At 35.0% G+C, this 22,354-nt stretch overlaps 1 protein-coding gene across 1 annotated transcript in view; it reads right to left on the bottom strand.

The window, feature by feature from the left end:
* The window catches only part of LOC149799371 (uncharacterized), a 45,667-nt gene extending 23,908 nt beyond the window's left edge, over window positions 1–21,759 (bottom strand). Inside the window, exon 1 of the mRNA XM_089958707.1 lies at window positions 21,274–21,759. Within this exon, the coding sequence (XP_089814833.1) occupies window positions 21,274–21,306 (33 nt within the window). The 5' untranslated portion in view covers window positions 21,307–21,759. The remainder of the gene's footprint in view (window positions 1–21,273) is intronic.
* Between the last annotated feature and the right edge of the window lie 595 nt (window positions 21,760–22,354).

The following is a 22,354-nucleotide window of genomic DNA, read 5'->3' as shown; positions in this document are numbered from 1 at the left end:
AGGGATTAAAACTACATCAGTCGCTTTATGGAACGAAACAAACAAATTTGCACTCGGGACTGAAAATAAGGTCACAACGACATAATTTGGTATAGTTGTGTTAAAACCAGCTTTCACGAGTGTAGGTGAAGTAGCGTCTGAAGCACAGATGTCTAAAAAGACAAAAGCCTCTCAAGGTTGAAAATTAGGTACGCTTTTTTATAGTCGGCTTGTAAAACACACCTTGAAATCCATTACGTTGCAATTTGCATTAGAATAGGTGAAATAGAATTCTTAATACTGAGGACACAACGAACAGAAAATCAAAAACAAAAAGTAACTCAAGCGTGAGTATATGGTCACGTGGACTTTGTGTTGATATGATTGAGTTGATTTCTTTAAGATTCATTCACAAACCAAGTTTCTTGAGTGTTGGTGAAATGGATTACAAAATATGGAGGGTGTAACGAACAAATTCACTTGTGCAAATTAGGTCATATGGACCTGGTGTTTTATACGGTTCATTTTATCTTCCGCGGATGAATCGATGTGCCAGTTTTCGTTGATGTAGGTAAACCGGTGGTCTGCGATTTTGGGAAATAATGAAAATTATTGAATGTTCCGAAAGCATGAATGAGAACACGAAACGATATACCCCCTCTCAACTATTTTGGCAGAGATAATTAAATAGCCAGCGGGGATGAAAATGCAGACGACTGCAGGTTAATAAAGAAAAATGAGACAAAAGTGAGAAAGACAAAAGAGAAAGTGTCAGAAAACAGAGTGCATTTCAAATGAATCATTAGACGAGATGTTTGGGTACTGGTGAGTTTCTGTATCTTTTGCTCAAGCCGTGTTTCCGATTTCAAGATTCACCTCAGTGCTACATGTAAATAAATGTAGTGTACATTTCATATGCCTATAGAACATGATAAGCATTCCGATCTTTCAACGAAATTGTATCCCTTAATCTTCATCTGGACACGTTGTCTACTTTTTTCGTGTTAAGAAAAATATGTTGAAGTATATTGACATACTTATGCTCTGTAAGAGATTAACAGATCAGTCGTTTAGCCACTCGGATCATGGGACATAGTTTTATCGTTGAAACGATTATCACACATGGATGAATTGAGAGTAGTTTTAGTTATCGTCTATATTCTGTCGATTACGTTAATGCTTAATATCCATGACCGACACTTTATACTGAACACATTTACTCAGATTGCAATGCCTGGGGAGGGAGGGTACAAGCCTGATTTGAAACGTTAGTGTAACGGACGGAACGAGTGAAAATCTGGCAACGGGAACCTATGTACATCCCGAACTAAACGTTGAACTCCAGTCAAAAAACAAATGTACCATTTCTAGACTCAAAATTCTGTTTGATTTTCTCGATTATAAAAAAATACAATACACATCAGGGCGGGAGGGGTAGAGGAAACGGGAGGGGGAATCTCATAGACCTGCTAGTTTAGCAAAGATGGAAGTCTAAAGGTGTGAGCGGAAATAAAAATAGCAAATACAATGAATATGAACAGACGCCCATTGCCTACGTGTCCTCTTTCCACAATGAACAGAAAACAAAATTATAAATTGCTAACTTCCTCGGAATTTTGAAGCTGTCGATGAAATTAAAAGTATTCTTTATAGAATAGTCATTAAGAAAAATAAGAAAGGAAAGACATATTTAGAAGAAACGATACAGGCAGACAGAGACAGAGGGATGAAATACGATAAGAAGAGATTGTAGAGTTACGGGTTTAAGTTGACAGATCGTCATGTCATGTCTCCCGGCTCTTAGACATGGTGTTGTCCAGAGTGGCACAAAGTTTACATGTGTCCCACAGACACGTATGTGAAAGATGACCAACAGCATAGCTGTCCATATGCGTGTCATCTATACCTTACGTGTCATAAATTAATCTCAAAAACATCGGGTCTAGCTGCTTGGAAATGCTCATCAATATGTGTTATGGATTGCAATATTTTTCATCTTTCAATATGTAATTATTTGGTGTTGTTTGACACAGTTTACACTCTTTTTAAGGAAGGGATACGAATTGGCAGAAGGTCCGTCTTTGATGTAGAACTAAACAATAATTACGTGCTGGGTAAAGTTAAACTTAATGATGAAATTTAACTTTAAAATAAGATGTATATGTGGAAAAGTACAAACGTGTTTTGTACATACATAACTAAATGCTTGCTTTCTTCCGATGCAGAGGAAAGAAAGAGATTATTATAGCTAAGGCAATATCAAACGAGTTTTTCCCAACCCCAAATAAAATATGAAATAGGTTTTGCATTTATTATAGACCCCACTGTTTACGCTTTTCAAATAATTTTAGTTTTAACGGTGTGAATGAAATTTAAAGCAAACTGGAATTTACAAAAATTTGATTCACTACATCAAAGAATATCGAGGTCAGTGAAAATACAGTTTTAGTCTAATATTTTGATGTGGAAATAACAACTGAAAACTTGTATCGAATATCTGATCATCGGTGTAAAATTAAATGAGTACAGGATCACAAAATTTTCATCTTGGACCGTTGTTCTATATAAAAAGGTGATAAATCGGTTAATGTCAGCGGGTGGCATTCACGTCTCTTATAATTCTTTAAAGAATTCAGAATGAATGATGAAAATATAGTCTAATGAAGTGAAACGTTTGGTTACTTGTGTGTATGATTGGATATTGACTACCTTCAGGACAGGACCTAGGCCGTAGGGTAGATATAGCTGTCGTCTTCGGCTCCCTCTATAATCAGCCTGTTTATTCAGGACCTGTCCATCGAGCATTCCATAGCCAACGTTATTGCCCTTTTCATCAGTAAATATTGTTTAAGTAGCAAACAAATATGATAATGATGACAAACAATATTAAGTAACACTGAGTAACAACATCGCCTGGGGTTGATCTCAAGACCATGTTCTCGTTATAGACAGGCGTCTGATTACGTAGATTAATTTCCTTGCTCTTATGAAAATATGCTTGCATTTTTTAATGAAAAGTGCCCCCCCCCCAATAAACTTTAATAAGTAAAATTGAAGATCTGTTGAACATTTTAAACTATGAATTACATCAGACATGTATATTTCCGTGAATACTATCCATACCAAGCTATTAACCTTATACAAGTAACCGTGTCTTTTATTTAAACAATAATCGGATTGTACACGATTTGGTGTTTAAAACGATTGCCAGGGTACGATGAAAGAGCCTGATCTTCGGGTTTCAAAGTTTTTCTTTAGCATTTTCGCAAATATTTGTGCAAAACACGAATGTGTTCACCGCAAAACGTGTTTCATTGTATTCTGGCAAATATTTGTTCCAGGTAATACGTGTACACGTGTAGGATCGTATTCTGACAAATATTTGTACACATCAAAACGCGTAGGATTGTATTCTGCCAAATATTTGTACAAATCAATATGTGTATACCATAAAACGTGTAGATTCAGATTCTGGCAAATATTTGCACGCAACAAAACGTGCATGCTCGTATTTTGGCAAAACTTTCTGCACCGCAAAAAGTGAATGCTCGTATTCTGGCAAATATTTTTACATATACAAACGTGTATGAGAGTATTTCTTTCATAATCAAGTTACTTTGTTTATAATTTTATAACAAAAAACGTACATAAAGAAGTTTTCAAACAGAAACAAAAATGTCTTTGCGCAAAGACAACTTGAACTTTATATTTTTGCGTACTGCCGACGTTACGAAATGCATGCGTCGCTCCAGTTAAAACAATTACATATCAGGACATAACATGACATTATATTTATTTGCATTTAGCCGATTAGCCATGAGTAAGAATTTTACATATACATTTAAGTTGCTTACAGAAATTGATGGTGGGAAATTTATACATCCAATATAACAAGTATATCATATATTAAAAACAATCCTGATATATATATATATATATATATATATATATATATATATATATATATATATATATATATATATATATATATATATATATATGATATACTTGTTATATTAGATGCACAATTTTTTCCCACCATCAATTTCATATATTAAAAACAATCCTGATATATATATATATATATATATATATATATATATATATATATATATATATATATATATATATATATATATATATATATATATATATATATATATGATATACTTGTTATATTAGATGCACAATTTTCCCACCATCAATTTCTGTAAGCAACTTAAATATATATGTAAAATTCTTATTCATGGCTAATCGGCTAAATGCAAATAAATATAATGTCATGTTATGCCCTGATATGTAATTGTTTTAACTGGAGCGACGCGTGCATTTCGTAACGTCGGCAGTATGCAAATATATATATATATATATATATATATATATATATATATATATATATATATATATATATATATATATATATATATATATATACGCATTCAATCAGTAAAAATGAAATGTACTTACACATAAATGCACATTTCTACAACTACATTCATATGTGTGTGTGTGTGTGTGTGTGTATATATATATATATATATATATATATATATATATATATATATATATATATATATATATATATATATATATATATATATATATATATATATATATAATCTGTAAAGTTGTCATCCATGATTCTCCATATACGAAATCAATTTTGAGCAGATTTGTAATCCAATATCTTTTTAAATAAAAATTTAAGTGCAACCATTTGACAACATTTTCTTCTAGCAAATCCCCTTACATTCGATCCTTAACAAGAACTGGTGAAACCAGTACGTCAAAGACGCATATATCCTTCGCAACAAAAAGAAAATGCGTCCGAAGCTTATAATCTTATGCACCTAAAGTTGGTTGGGTAAGTCTTAAAGAGCCACCTTTTTTGAAAACAAATCCAAGACATAAAAAATGTATTAACAACCTCTAAAAAAACAGCCTTAATAGAAGAATAAATCATCACCTGATATTCTTTCTCCCTTACATCATGAAATAATATTTAGTGATAAATCACACTGAAACTACTAAACACTTCAAAATGTGACAGGATCATATCGTAAAGACGAAACTGACAAAATTGTAATCAGTTATTTTTCTATCCAATTGAAAGCAGGGTCGAGGGGCGGCAAGCACATGTTCTCAATATTTAAAACAGTGCAAGCAGTTAGTATGGCATACAATTATATACAGTAAATATGCGACATAGTTATCAAACAGCACAGAAAGCAATTCAGAGTGCAAGATTGTGGACGGTTGGCTTAATCAATTTGTAATTAAGATTGTCCATCGCGATAGACAACTCTACTCCATGTATACGTAATAAGACCTGAACCAAGCATCAGCCAAACTTCAAAGAATTGGTGTCTCCATTGGTAACTGTGTGTTCGGCTTGCACATGGCGCAAAACAATCATAAAGAGAGTGCAGGGGAGAATGGGTTAAAGAGGAGATGGAGAAAAGCGTACCACGAAAAATAAAGTTTTCTTTAAAGTTAGATCTTTAAAATTATGCCCTCGAAATGAATAAATGCGGGAGTTTCGATGGGCTTTTGCTCTCTGGTAGGCCACTGGTGGTTCCTAGACCCTTTTCCTACTTTTTTATGCACCCCACTTCACCCGGACCCAACCCACAAACGATATTTTTGGATCCGCCCTGGAGTGGTATCGAACGCAAACAATTCTGATTTACACTCTTTGGGTTTTGAACAGTTGTCATAAAAGATATCAAGAATACAAGTATTCTAATACAATACCGATTTATTTTCAAGTTTAGAATTTGTCTGAAATCTCAGGATTGTTTTTATTACAAATTCATCATTATCTGCTAACAGCATCATAAATGCAAATAAAATAAATTTAAGTAATCGTGAGTGTTGTGTAGCAAAAATAAAACAACTAATTTATTAATTTATTATCAGTTGATGTCATGCATGACTGGTGGTCATAAGTATAAAATTGTTTCCTTGTAATTACGCAACAATGTACCGACGTGTCCCGGTTACACATGCCTGCAAATACATACATGCATTTACAAGTCAGAACGGATGAATGGATTAATTAATATTTGTTTTTGTTTGGTCGATAAATTGATTTTCTTGTTTTCTTGTGGGATACAATGGAATTCGCATGGCATGCATCCATTCAGGAAGGTATGCCAGAAGGTAAAGACGGTTATATCAAACAATGAAAAGAACAACACTTTTCGGGGAAGCCTTGCTATTGTCCTTACTGTGACAGTCAGACCTGACAGATGTATTACTCAAACGGTGTCAAAATGACTGTTCTATTATTTATATATGTGAGGTCATCGAGCAACAACGGGTCCTATTGTTATTTTGCCTCTTCGGTATTTCCAGAAGTGCAAAGCAACCTCGAGGATCTCTTCACATATTGCTAATTCGTGTATATGTATATATATATATATATATATATATATATATATATATATATATATATATATATATATATATATATATATATATATATATATATATATACTGGTGTTGAAAGCACACTGTTATTTAATGGACAGAATACAAACATACAACGCATCTGAGGCGACGTTTCAACGAACGGTAACTTATAGCGACTAAGCCTGACACAGTGAAAAGACCCTAAAAGTGGATGGCCGACTAACTTAATTTTATTAGGTTAACTATTTGACAGTTTAGATCTACATATAGTTTACTTAAACAAGTGTAATTTTAACCACACCATCCAAGGAGTTCCCATGTGAATGCCAATTGCTGAGTTGAAGGTTTCTCTCAAACATAATCTCGGAACCCATCGTTGTATATTCAAGCCCTAAAGATGTGTGTGTGTGTGTGTGTGTGTGTGTGTGTGTGTGTGTGTTTTCATGTCGGATTGAAATATTAGGATTAAGTGAAAGAATGAGCTTAAAGAAAAACAAAATGGTAAGAAGAAAATCGTTTAATTTTCGCAGATCTGAGGATGCCAGTGGTAAACTGAGTCCATTTTAAACAACATATCTGAGTCAACGATTCTGAAACTACTTCATGCTGTTCAACAATGGATGCATACATCGTTTTTGTTTGAAAATATGTGTCCTAAGACATCAATTATGCGACAATTCATTTATTTTACGTACCTGACATTTTGTTAGCTTCACATTAGCTTGACCTTGTCAAACTAAGCAATCTCTATTTTTCATGAAAACGTGTCTTACTCAATTAACACTAGGAATGTCGCCACACCCAGTACTTACAAATACAGTGCATTTTAACTTGCCTGAGCGTCTAGTCTTGTATTTGCAAGTGTAAAATTCTAGTAAAGATGTATGTCTAACAGTCTACTATTTACACTTGTTTAAATAAAATTTTATCGGCGTTAAGAGGGAATGTGTACACTCACCAGTTAATACATGAGGGGTTCAGAGAGACCAGTGGACCGCGCTAAGTTTAGCAAACCCCTTGTCTTAAATTGTTATGCAATGATAATTTGATAATAGCATTATGATCGTGCCTATTTTATCAGATTTCCTTAATGCAACTGCGTGACGTCAACTTAACTTAAATATTGAATCTGCACGTGTTATCTGTGTATAGGTGTTTTATTGTGCGCTCAGAAACCCCTATTAATAGACACCTGGGATGAAATTTTAAACCATGTTATCGATTATGAAATTATAAGGACTAATTATGGTTTGTTGTGTACAAACGTTTGCTTATTTAAACACTCCGGTAAGAAATATTCCCTCTTGCTCCATCAACATTTTGAACACTGCAAACCTTGTATCATCCTTATTTTTTACACATTGAATCTGAAACTGATTTTCTAGATAGCATTGCACAATATATATGCTTTTTAAACGAATATTTATGAATACTCGGTTGCATATGCGTTCTTTTCCATCTTAATGTTTGTTAATTTGTGTGCTATGGCATGAAATGCGGTCGTCCCAGTTCATTTATCCGTCCCTTCTTTCCTACCGGTTCTTGTACAAGTAGGATACTAGATTATCGTTTGTTCTAAAGAATCAGGAATCAAACTTGTTAAAAGGCACGAAATAAATTACTGTGAGCGAGTTTTGGCCTCTGCATCATACGAATTTGAAGAGAAAAAACACGTCTTCCTAAACCTGTCAGGAAAGATATACAAGGGTCGCCTGCACACAGTCCTCTGAAATACTATCTAATTAATGGCGTGCAAGATTAAAGCTGTAAATACCTCCATGTTCAGATGACATGTTACAGGTAGATGTATTTACGTAGCGTACAGACACTTTAGGAACGAATCTTGACTGCTTCAGATTGCCAAAACCTAGGAACAAAATGTGTATGTGATTTGGAATAAAAAACGTTGCTTTAACAACTTTTCAGTCGTATCGCTACGATGTCTGCAGTGTGACAGTTTATAGTGATGTCTAGCCCTAGGGTATCATGCCGCAAAAAGTTAGCATTATGTCCCACCCAGTCACATTATCCTGACACCAGGCCTACCAGTCCTAACACTAACCTCTTTATGCTGAGCGCCGTGCGATGCATCTGTTAGTAATATTTTCATAAGTCTTTGGTATGACTTAACCCCGGTTCGAACCCGCGACCTCCCGCATCCAATGTGGATGCTCTAACCACTAGGCCACCGGAGCAGTTGGTAAAACTGTATATTCACTCAATGGTTCTCTCCTCAAAGCTGGAAAACAATTAAATGAACGGAATTGTTCGAAAGGCTCTAGTGGAATATACGTTATGAATATAACGGCATCAATGACCCGACCCCAAATAGTCGCAAGCATGATTCGCATGCAACGGGACACCTAACTGAAAGTATTTCTAATCAAAGTTATAATTATTTCTCAGAAACAATGCTAACAACTTGACTAATGCAAACCATAACTGTCTGAGTAAAAAATCCTTCCCTTAACTCGTCGCTTTCTCGTTCGGCTCCTCTTTATATCCCACATTTCCGTATCGTCTGCTAATCGTCAAATATGATTGACTGGCACGAACTACACACACTACTGGGACTTTTCTTTAACAGACAATGTGGAAACGAAGTTCTTGCACATTAATTACCCATGTTAAAATACACCATGTGTAGGTCTAGACAGTATATTAGTTGGTCTAATAAAGCTATAACAATTGTAAACATATAAAATGGTAATTGCAAACATATAAAATTCAGTTTAAAGACAGCTTTCAAGATGTATTTGTAGAACTTTATATGCACCTAATCTCCACATAACCCACCCACCCCAAAAAGCCTAAATTCGGCCCTGAATCAACAAGGTGTTCTTATAAAGCTCGAAATAAAGTACAAAAGAGCGCAAGTTCAGGACAGATGAATTCATGGAAAACTTGTTGAAAAAGAACCCAACAGAATAAGTACACATAAAACAAACATGATTTGGTGGCCTAAGCGGTTAGAGCGTCTGACGCGGACGCTGGAGGTCGAGGGTTCGAGTCACACCATAAAACTTATGAAAGGGCACTTGCAGATGCCTCGCTTGGCACTCAGCATTAACATGTTAGTGTTAGGACAGGCCGGCCTGGTTTCAAGATAATGTGACTGGGTAAATTAATGTGTACACTCACCAATTAACACAAGGTAACTAACTCTCGCCGGTCACAATCTGACCCCTCGATGACTCCGATCTAATTTTCCGATACTATCTTGCGCATTCAGTCACTGATAACGTATACCACTGTAAAGAAGACACTCCACACCTTTCATCCATTACCATTTATGTAACCTTACTGATTCTGAAAGGCCAATTTTACGAAAAGTTAATCCGTTGCTTCGTGTCTTCCACACACAGACGATAATTCCAGGATTCAACTTCCGGTTTACTTCGGAGTGAATTCCGTTCGATCGTGATTGCTTCAGTGATTGGTTCTTTCGTTGAAAAAGTCTTTTAAACATCGATTTCAATTGCTACATCTCGGCTTAACCCGGCAAATATGCAGTCGGAATATCCACGGTATTTTCTGTCAAGTCGTTTCGCAATTTCGATCGTTACATGTGCTCAAGACTACATGACATTTTTTTGAAATATTTAACAACATTTCTTGACATGTTAATTACATTTATTTTTTTCTTAGCGCTTTCTAAATAGCTACATAAATGATCTCTGGTTGTGCGTGAAAAAAAAAGATTTTTTAATACAATTGTAGACTTATTTAGTTAATAGTTAAGTAATTACCCGAATTTCAACTGATATGTTATCTACATAATGTTATAGATTGCTTTGTAAATATTTTCTGTATGTTAAATACGATCAATCTTATACAGGATTTGCCTTGTCAAGAAAACGCAAGGATTAACTTGGTTAGTTCTTGTGTAGTTATTTGTCACTAATTTGCAGGGGCCCCGAGTGGCCGAGTGGTCTAAAGCGCTCTCCGTTACGGATCACTGCCATCTCACCTCTGTCTGCGTGGGTTCGAGTCTTGGATTCGGCCAATGTTGGTATGTGAGAAAGCTTGCCAGTAGCTTCTCGTGGGTCGGTGGTTCTTTCCGGGGTTTTCCCGTGCTCTTCCTCCACCATTAATACTGGCCGCCATGTATAGCCTATCGTGTGCTGATAAATGGCGTTAAACCCCACAACAACAACAACAACAACACTAATTTGCATACCCAAACACAAAATTGAATCTCATATTGGATTTACACTGTCAGGAAAACAAAAGGATTAACTTGGTCAATTTGTGTGAAATTATTTGTTGCTACCTTGCTTATCCAAGCACAAAATTGAATCTCATATAGGATTTACATTCTCAAGAAAACAAAAGGACTAACTTTGTTAGATCTTGAATAGCTATGTGTCACTAATTAGCATACCTAAACATAAAATTGAATCTCATATAGGATTTACATTGTCAAGAAAACAAAAGGATTAACTTTGTTAAATCTTGTGTAATTATAAGTCGCTAGTTTACATATCCATACACAAAATTTTATTCAAAATGTATACATGTTATGACATGTAGAGCTAATAGCAATTAACCAACCATGTGAGGCAGGTGATTGGATTTTGTTATGTAACAATTAACTCTTTTTAAATGAAAGCTCTTTTATTTTGGTAAACGTCACTTGTTTAAACACGGTATGTGTGTTTTTAATGTAAAATGAATAAAGCACAAATGTTTGCTATTGAAACGGCTGTAGAGGGCCACAATATCATTTTGTTAGGCCAAAGTGGGACAGGCAAAACATTTGTGGTTAAGGAAATACAAAAGATATTGTCTGCAGCAAATAAAAATGTCAGTGTAACTGGCACAACAGGCATAGCAGCACTGAATGTGAAAGGATGCATGGTGCATTCCTGGTCTAGGATTGGTGATGGTAGATATGACAGTGATGAAATATGTAGACAACTTCTCACTGATGAACATTTTGATTCCTATAAACAAAATATTTTGAAAGCAGACTGTTGATACTTGATGAAATTTCTATGCTTTCACCGAAATCTTTAGAACAAATTGAATGTGTGTGTAGAATGATTAAACATTCAGATTTACATTTTGGAGGTATACAAATTATTGCAAGTGTGGACTTTTTTCAGCTTCCGCCTGTACATGACCCATTGACGTCTGATTCGGGTGATCATCATCATCATCATCAGTCTCATGACCTAGCGTGGTCGTCGAGGCACTGTGCTGCTGAACGTCTGACCAGTTCCCTCCACTTGTCTCGATCATGTGCCAATACCTGTGTCTCCGCAAAACTTTTTCTGGTCCATTCTGTGATGTTGTCAGTCCACTTTTTTTTTTTCTCTGTCTACCTCTCCTTCTGCCACCCTGGACGCTGCCCTGCAGGACTGTTGAGGATAGACTGTTGGCTCTAGTGACATGGCCATACCATTTCAGCTTCCTCTTTTTGACGGTGGTGAGGAGGTCCTCATATTGGCCTACTTCGCGCCTGATGGTGTTACGCACTTCTTCATGTGTGATGTGGTCCATGTAAGAGATGCCAAGGATGGTTCTGTAGCATCTCATTTCAAGTGACTGGATTCTTCGTTGTAATTCTGCTGTCAGGGTCCATGCCTCACATGAGTACAAAAAGACTGAGATGACTAGAGCTCGCAATAGTCTGATTTTAGTTTTCAGATATTCTTGTCTCTCCAGATGGGTCTTAGCTTTGACATAGCTGCCATAGTTTGTGCTGCTCTTGACAAAATTTCTGCTCTTGATCCCTTTTCGGTGATTATGGAACCAAGATATTTGAACTGGCTCACTGTTTCCAGTTCATGTTCTCTGACTTTAATCTTGGTTGAGATTTGTTTGCCACTATTTGTCATCAGCTTTGTCTTCTCAGCGCTTATCTTCATGTCAAATCTGGAAGATGTTTCATTCAGGTTCTTCACTAAGGTGGCAAGCTCGTCTTCACTGCCTGCCAGCCCATCAATGTCGTCTGCAAAGCGGAGGTTGGTGATGTTACGCCCTCCAATGCTGACTGTCCCACAATGGTTTTCCAGGGCTTCGCTCTTGATGCGCTCTAAGTAGATGTTGAAAAGCGTGGGTGACAGGAGACAGCCTTGACGGACTCCCACTGTTGTCTGGAACCAGTCCCCCACAGAAACTTGGGCAATTATTGCACTGGTAGCCTTGGCGTACAGCTGCTTGATGGTATTGGTTAACTTTTGACCTATGTTATACTTCTTCATTGTGATTCGGGTGAATATTGTTTCAAATCCACCATTTGTGCAACGATATTTGGTCATAAAATTGTCCTTGATGAAGTCATTAAACAAGATGAATTAGATTTCATAAAGGCTATCAATGATGTTTCAAAGGGTGAAATCCCTGAAGATACGAAAACCTTGATCTGGGGCTGCAGAGACCTCTTCCCCCTAGAGATGACCCAATCAGACTTTGTGGACGGAACTTTGAATGTGAAATATACAATGCATGCAAACTTATGGAAATGAATGGTGTATCAAAGTGTTATCAGTCAATAGACGAGTGTGACAATAATCGATGAAATAAGATGTGTGTTCTAAATTTGTACACATGAAAATTGACTGTCCAGTTATACTGGTCAAAACATTTTTAAGCTCAGCACTAGTAAATGGTTTAGAGGGAAATGTGGCAATGAAAAAAGACTGTGACAGTTGGTTTTGAAAATAATTTAGTTCAGTTGGGAAGAGATAATTTTACTCTTTACAGTACCATTGATAAAAAGATTTTAGCCACAAGGCATCAAATTCCACTCATTCTGTCTTTCAGCATTACCATTCACAAGGCACAATGATTGACTTTACATAGATCTGAAGTTGATGCATGAAACATTTTTGCACAAGGTCAGTTAGGTGTGCAATTGGGAGAACCAGAAATACAAAGTGACTAAGGGTTATCAGTTTCAATTCCAACTCTGTGATTCCACATAGCTCTTGCATAATATGAATTTTACAATAAAAGTTTTATACAGTTTGATTCAAGTTTAGAATGCTGTAGATATTATGTTTCTTTATTAGAGAACCTCAGTGTTGACTTTGATTATGAAACAGGTTCTGTTTCTGATAACTCTGACTTTTCTGATGGAGAAATTTTAGAAGCTGATGAAACGTTGTACATTGGGGAAGACATGCCTGCTTCATGTAGTGACCAAGAAGGTAGGTTAACCACAGTTGACTCTGACATTTTAGAGCATCATGTTGACCATACAAAAAATGAAACAACTTATCCCAGATAATGCAATAACACCAGAGCAAATGAGATTAAAAGTAACTCTAACAGAAATCTTCAAAATGCCACTGGAAGAGTTTAATACATTTTTTTGCGATATTGTACCAAAACATTCAAAGTATCTTTAATAAAGTATGTGGTAATATAGAGGTCAGAAAACCAGAGTCAAAGACATAGACTGAATATTATTCTGAAGTTTATCAGTTTTCAGAGTCTCAAGAATGCCTCCAAATTCGTGAAAATTTATAGAGTTCTGTGCAAAATTATGATACTTTTTTGCATTTGGAAAGATTTTTGACAGAATTTGTAAAACTGTTTTGGACGAAAGTACTACTCACATTTTCAATACCACACACGTTGTACGAAAACCTTCCATACCTGTATCAGACCCAGGACAAGGCAAGTTAAGTTATATTGCACGTAGATGTAATGCAAAGAGTAGATACCATAATATGAAGAAATGAAAGAACAACTTGTACAGAAAGGACAAAATTAACTTGGCCAGTTAAAGTTTCTTACAAGTAAAAATGTTAGACAACCTTACAACTTCAGCTGTTGATATGGAAAACAATAGCAAGTATCAACAGACCTTGCAGGAGACACAAAGAAGACATAATATCAACCATGGTCTAACTAACATCAAGGACTCTGTACTTGAATTTGTTTTGCAAGTTGACGATCAAAGGAGGCAGTATCAACATGTAGATGTATTACATTTGCATGGTGCTGGGAGTTTACAGTATTGTAAGACTGTAATGCTTACGTATGAGACACTGTTTGAAAACTGGAAGTTGATTTACATAAAGTTTCATCCCATTATAAGTGTCACACAAGTGGGCGACACCATGATTGCTTCATGTATCAGAGATCTATATGAAGATTTGATAGGTGGTTACAGTAGACAGTTAATTCAGAAAAGACACCATTTCCAAAATTGAAATCAGACAGTTTGAGAAAGAGGGTTGTCGTGAGATCAAAGCACAAACACAGTAGTGATGCAATAGCCTTTGACATGAAATATATCTTGGAAGATCAGTCAGAAAATAAACTGTATTCTCACTTAAAACTGAAATCACAGATTTATGATCTGAATACTGTAGTATTTACTAGCTTCTTGAAATCGGATCTGATTTTGTTATGTAAAGCCTATGGCATAGAAACAGAAAATGTATAGTTGTTATTGTTGTGGGGTTTAACGCCTTTTTCCAGCACACGATAGGCTATACATGGCGGCCAATATTAATGGGAAATGTACAGAAGAGTGGTTTAGTTAATACACTATGTAATGTAATACCTGCTTTGAATGAAATGTCAAAGTCATATTTTAGTACAGAATAATCATGTTACCAGTTCTTCGATCGCAAGTTAAATGTAATCAAGACTCCCCTTATTGTAGCAAATGTCAAACATTTACTAGTAAAAGAACGTTTTTGGGAAAATGAAAATGGAAAGGAAAGGGTAAAGGAAAGAAGAAAATGGAACAATATGACTAAAGTAACACTGATAATTCAGTTTGCTCTATATGTAGACGTCATTATGCAGAGGGTAAGTTGTGGATCCAGTGTGATTTGTGCAATGAATGGTTTGAATGGTTTTGTCAGGCATAGATGACGAGATGTGGAGTAGTATAGAACATGAAAAATGGTTCTGTACCAAATGCTCTTAGAAAAAGAGCCAATGCTATATCAGTCTTCACATATATAAATATGGCAATATTGTCATATTTTGACAATTTGATCCTCCGCTGTCAGTTGACATGTAAAGTGTGAGTAAAAGATGTTGTTATCATTAGTTTTCCCTATTTAACTAAAATGTGCTGTCTTTAGTTTGCTTCAGCCTACATAGTTTTTATTATTTTACAAGTTCAGTAAGTGATCATATATATTCAAGTTACTGTATGTGTGTTGTTCATGGGGTTATTTTTAGATTGCATTTTTTTCACTCTTCAGACATATACTGTCTTGCAGTCATGTGTTACATCTGGATCTGTTTTTGCAAAGAACGCGTATATTGAACACTTATGTATATTGTTTAATGAAATCAAAAGAATACAACATATTTTATTGCTATAAAAAGGGTGATGTACAGTTAACAATGATGTCAGCAATCACAGTTACACACTGTAGGCATCAGTTCCAATACAATTGCATAGGTTGACCAAAGCTGGAGAACATCACGACAATCGATTGATTTCCTCTCAGAGGCTTCAGGATCTTGCCAAAATATACAGTAATTTAATGAAATGATATTATTTTGGCTTGGAACATGTGATGTAGCAAAACACCAGATGGAAACTCATTCTTCTTTTGCACATAACCATTTCATATTTTTTTATCAAAGTGCAATAAAAGTACTGGCTACTAATACTTTCTGGGAAGTATCCCCAAATTAAATTTGGACTCCTTGAAATTTCCCCTATGTTTAACACATTTATTTATTGGACCTAGTGATAATCTGGAAAAGGAAAAGATTGTCCAGAAACTTAGATGAAACTGTATTGTGTCTGTATTCATTCAGTTTTAATCCACTATTGGATGACATACATCCAAATCCAATAGTGGCAAGATTACTATTAGATGACATACATCCAAATCCAATAGTGGCAAGATATTGGCTACGTAGGATTTTGGAATGCCGTTACAATGATTGACTGTACAAAGATTTTGCCATTCCTATTTCCAAACTTTCTTGGCTGTTGTCATATTATTCTTTAGATGGCATACCTTCTTGATTCATACCTCTTTTCAGTGAGACAGAACGTTGTATGCCTTAAATATTGTTTTGCACTTAGGTTGTTTTTATATCTTGTACCCGTTTTAATTCATTGTAGATTAGTCAACTTTTGATTTGAAATCCTACATCAGAATATAGAATTCAGATTGTAAGGATTGTCTTATCTCACACCTATAAAACTGATCCGGGATAATACCAGGTTGTCTTATCATGATAGCATAATAATGGAACCTTTTATAGGGCAGATTTAGTTTTCACATTTCCAACTCACATTTACATCATTTTGTACTTCTATATTTATGTTTCGAATATATAACACAACATTATGTGCAATGAACGTGGTTTTCCAGATCATAGGTAAATTTGTGTTTCAATTATTAAATCATGTATTCTAATTATTCAGATTTTGGATTTCAGTAGGAGCATCTAGATCAGTGATGTTACCATCAAGTGGATTGCCTTGTCTCACGTCTCTAGATTTGCTTCCAATAACAATGATAGCATCAGCAAAGACGATTATACAACTGTTTTTAACTGTTATGTTTTGGAATATTTATGAAAATTACTGCATATACTTGCTTATAAGATGAACCCAAATGCTAATTTCACTGACCCAGATACGCCTTCGCATAATATGCAGGAAGATCTGGGTCTTTGCAGTTTGTTAGGAATAGTAAGTAGAACTACATCGACCCTGATCTACAGGTATATTGTGCTATATCAGATAAGGATCTTTGTTATTTGCAGTTTGACAGGACTTTTAAGCTAGTATATATGGCATAGTGATAAAACATAGATGTATCTATGTGAAGTTTAAAAGCTAGGTGTTAAGTACACTGTTACCAAGTTTGAAATAGGCACTGTAATGAACAAATCAAATATGGTATTTGTATTGTTCCAACTGCACAATTCAGCCCTACTGAGCTCACTAATTTATTTGAATACCGCAATTCATAACAAAATCCTAACTGATACTGGCTGAATCCACTTTAGCTATAAATCGTCAGAAGAAAATCATTTATTGTGTCGTATTGTCAGTTCGTGCAAACCATATATTTTGGTAATATTAATGTTGCTTCAACATTAACCTCCCAAATTAGTGTTTTATATATTAAGGGTAAGTGTTCAAGTTTTTATTTTGATTTGTAAATAACTAAAAGGATGGCTTCACCAAACTGTAGCCTCTTGTCCTCAATTTTTTTGCCTTTATTCCTTTTACATTATTTGAGCATGCTAATTACATTTGCTGTCCTCACCACCATTATTGCCCCACTCCAGTATTCCATGTTGAATATGGCAAGGTTGCCTGGCTCATACATTTCTTTATAGTATTTTTTCATACATTGTACAAGACGAGATTGGGAGCTGACTTAAGTGTATTAATATATATAAGTTGTTTTAGTTTATGTGTAATGTAAATACTCTAGTGATATTTTAAAAATATTAAGAATTGTACATGAACAGAAGATAGAAGAATTACATTACCTTTCAAAAGTAACGACCCAGAAATGCGTGGTAAGTGACCAAGATTAAATGAGATTGAGAAAGAGAAAGATGACAGAAGTGGTACAGATGGGCGTATATCTCTCCCATTTGTGTAGTAGGTTGTCAGAATGACACCCACTGTCTCTGTCACAAGCTAGAAATATTTCCAATCCCTACTGCACTATCTCAGGAAAATAACAAAAACATAGATATATTTTCCAATGAATTTCTCTTATTTGGATATGACATATTTAAATGACAAGACAGTAGCCAGTAGCACGATGAATGGCTACATATTGTGAACATGAAGTTTAAGATAAGATAGTTTAAGTATTCATTAAGCCATTAGTATGATGAAGGACTATATATTGACTATATCCATAATAATAGGCCACATGTAGCGGATCTCAAGTTAACAAACCTTTTTTATTTATTTATTCGGGGGGGGGGGGCATAACTGCAATCAACGACGCAGCAATGAATACAATACACGTACAAACGACACAACAATGAATACGATACATGTACATAAAACACTGATTCTGTTTCATTACATACCTGACAGCCGGCAACTCAGCTAAGGATACCCAAAGTAATAGTCTTATGGTATAAATGTCTAGCCAGAACATACTACATAGTAATTGCAATTTCTGCCATTTTGGATACTATTAAACTGTTTATTTTCTTGTGCTTTATTGGTGCTAAATGGATTTTCAAATCTGTCTCAAGAAAAAATATTTCGAATTTCCCTCCTGTCATGAAATATCGGAAAATTAGATCGGAGTCATCGCGGGGTCAGATTGTGACCGGCGATAGTTAATTACCTTGTGTTAATTAGTGAGTGTACCTATTAGTTTACCCTGGAATCGAGTGCCTGTGGATAGAGATCACTATAAACTGCCACACTGCAGATATCGTAGCAATATGACTAACATTTTTAAAACTAGGTCAGAAATCCATCAAACACATACACACATCACGCGATTCTTTCACAATACAATACATGTCGCCGTTGTGCCTGTTTCATGAGTCATTTTTGTGTTAGTTGTTTTCTAAAAGTCTGTCATGGAGACTAATTAGATTCTGTGTGAAAGGTGTAATAGATATAAAATACAGAACATTCGGGAAAAGGACAAGTGCCACGTTGGCGAGATACTATATTCATTGGGGATCAATCTACAGTGCAAACATGAAATTGGTTGTAGCATTTTGAAAGCATAAAGACAGTAAAGCCGAATCTAACTTGAATGCTATTTGTCAACAGCTGATGGAACACATAAATGCAAGTGTTAGAGGCCACATGTAACGGCTCTCCAGTTAACAAACATTTTTTTTGGGGGGGGGGGGGTGGTGGAGTAAACAACTGCAATCAAAGACGCAGTAATTAATACGATACACGTAGAAACGACATAACAATGAATACAATACACGTACATAAAACACTGACAGCCGGAAACTCAACTAAGGGAGACAACTTAGCACGCCTAATTACATTATCCGAAATAAAGTTCGTTGTTTTATTCATTATGTTTTTATTTAACTTGAAATTTGTAACTTCATTTCTCCTTCACGCGGGATCTAAATTCCTCATATATATCAAAACTGAGTCCTGATTTGTTTCAGACTAGCGTCAAACTTGTAAATTTCATCCAGTCAAATTGATTAATTGATTAAATCACTGAATATTAATCCCAAATATGTATGCATATATGTATGTGCGTGAATGCATGCGTGTGTGTGTGTGTGTGTGTGTGTGTGTGTGTGTGTGTGTGTGTGTGTGTGATTGGGGTATTGTTTAAGAGTAAGTCATTTGATAATATTATTTTATAAACGTATTTGGAAAACTTACTAGATTGTTCAAACTCTAAACAACATTTCTTTTTTTTAAATCTCGCCTTATACTAATTATTCACGTTTTAATGCGTGTTGGTATTTTCACAGTATGCAAATTAACAAATGATTAGACAGGTGTGACACGTTGAGGAATTCTGCCCGGAAGCATGACAAAATAGTCTTATCAGTGTAGATGAGTAAAGACACATTTCTGAGACTAACTTTGTTGATAAAGGGACTAATTGCGATGACAGGTTGTCTTTGCCTCTGATATTATATTCTATTTGGGATAATTTTTGATTAAGTCGAAGAGAGCCAATGTTAAAGAGATCAGATACATGTATTAAATGCTTACTTAAGGTTAATGTCAGAATGTAGACAAAATAGATGAAGATATCTCTCTCTCTCTCTCTCTCTCTCTCTCTCTCTCTCTCGTTAAATGGAAGAATATAAATTTTGTGCAAGAGTAAAAGAAACGTAAAATCTTGCAACTTCACATCCTAGCATCATATGTTTGATTGTGCGTATGTTTGGATGACTGCTGATATACTAATATGTGTATGCATGTGAACATACATGCATACATACATGTATACATACATACATACATTTATACATGACCACATTTATTATCCCGGTAAATAAAGAAGAGTATTATTATTATTATTATTATTATTATTATTATTATTATTATTATTATTATTATTATTTATTATTATTATCATTATTATTATTATTATTATTATTATTATTAATTCGCTATAAATGGATCACATAATAGTGATGTTTTAATTCAATGTATGAGGAATGAAAGCAGAATTTAATATATCTTTCTTTGTACATCAGATTAAGGGACTCATTTTAATGCAAAGCTACACCGTTGAAGACTTTTGGACTGGAGACATGAATAAGACAGCCTGATGCATGCCTGGCAGACATTAAGAAGCCTACCCAAAGGAACTGTTTCCATAGGTCTAGTTATTGCGTACATCTGGTTTGTATAATGATTTCCGACACAATGAAAACGTACCGCTTTGACAATCAGATAAAATTAACATCTTTCCTGTGTAAACCTCCCTGAGGCAATCTTTTAAGATTTGTGTAAGAGATCTTGACCAGCAAAGCTTAAGACAGCCAAGGGCGTTTTTCTTTTAGCAAGAAAGAAATAAAGAAAGAAAAACTACAAAAGAATGACGTTGGGTACGTACACATATCTTAAAGAATGCATTAAGATCCCATCCACTAACTCATATAGAAGCGAATGTATGACTGATGCAAAGGAAAGTAATCTTTTGCAACCTTTTTAGTTCACGCTGTAATTTTGTTTAGTTGTCTCTTCCACGCTCACTCTATCATGGAAATCAAAGACAGCAATGCAGAGGGTATAGTATACTATAGCAAATCACACTTGGTAAATTATTTCATTTCATCATATTTTAGATGAAATTTAAATTAACTTTACCTGATACAATCTTTTCTTTTGTCGTATATAACACACAACCACAAACACACTTATATATATATATATATTTCGACCTAATCATGGTTTTTTTAATGATAAATAATAAAGAACATTGCATATTCTAAATTTTTACTTACCTTATCATGGAATCGAATTCTCCAGGATGCCATTTTATTGCAGAATCACGTTAAGATGTAATAGCAGTACAATTTAGTGCAAAGGATTTTCCTCCCAAAAATAAATATCTTACTTCAAATATTCTCAACAGGGAGCATACACAACTGTGTTTTAGATCCCTGTCACGTACGGCCGTAAAATTAGGACTCGGAGAAGTTAGACATCGCAAAAACCGCACATTTGTTTGCAAAGGCGTTTCCCCGAAAGCACTATAATAATTCACACTGAAATCTTGTTGACTCCTGACTTTCTTGTCTGGCCAAACTTAAAAACTAAATCTATCTTTGCCTGAACAAAATGAAGTCAGCCGTCTTGCAAATCATCTTCCGCAACAAATGATAGTACCCAGATTCTGCACGAGAACACCGCTTCGCTCCTAGTAACTGGTTTGTGTCGACACCAGTCGTATAGTTCGCGTCACGCTTGATCATTAACACGTGAAGTTATGACACAGGACTGTCAACTGCTTGTCGGAATCATTTTAGATCAGGAGTGTATATGTGAGAGTGACAGACTTTATTTACGAATTACCACTGTTCGAAAACGCCTCTGAGAAAAATAGGTCGAAAACCAAAATTACGTGACAATACTGTCAGGTATGGCTTTTATTTGGCGTCTGCTCAAAATTGGCTCACGGATATGCATTTTTGTGGATAACGATCTTTAAATAAACATATCATTACGTACAGCCAAGAAGTTACTCTGTGAAAAAGAACAAAAGGAATGTTTCCTTTATATCTATCTGTACCTTTAACTTATTAAACTGAGAGAACTTACAGAAAAAATCTTGCAGAAGATATATAAACCGTTCAAACGTGCTCATATATACTCCCAAGTGCGTACAATAAGTTATTTTGTGTGATGTTGATAAATGAGATACCAAACATTCATGAAAATATGTTTATGTCCATAAATTGTCGCATTGAATTACCTCATCAATCAATGCTTTACCTTTAAAAACATAACTGTTTTGTATTTCAGAACAGTGAGAAAATATGCAGATTTTGGTTTTATAAAACGTTGGGAGGAAGAAATTGTCAT

Source organism: Sinohyriopsis cumingii, chromosome 5, assembly GCF_028554795.1.
Source record: "Sinohyriopsis cumingii isolate HCF-2022 chromosome 5, ASM2855479v2, whole genome shotgun sequence".
NCBI classification, from domain to species: Eukaryota; Metazoa; Mollusca; class Bivalvia; order Unionida; family Unionidae; genus Sinohyriopsis; species Sinohyriopsis cumingii.
The sequence above is the reverse complement of the archived record's forward strand: the minus strand, read 5'-3'. Positions and strand labels throughout refer to the sequence as shown.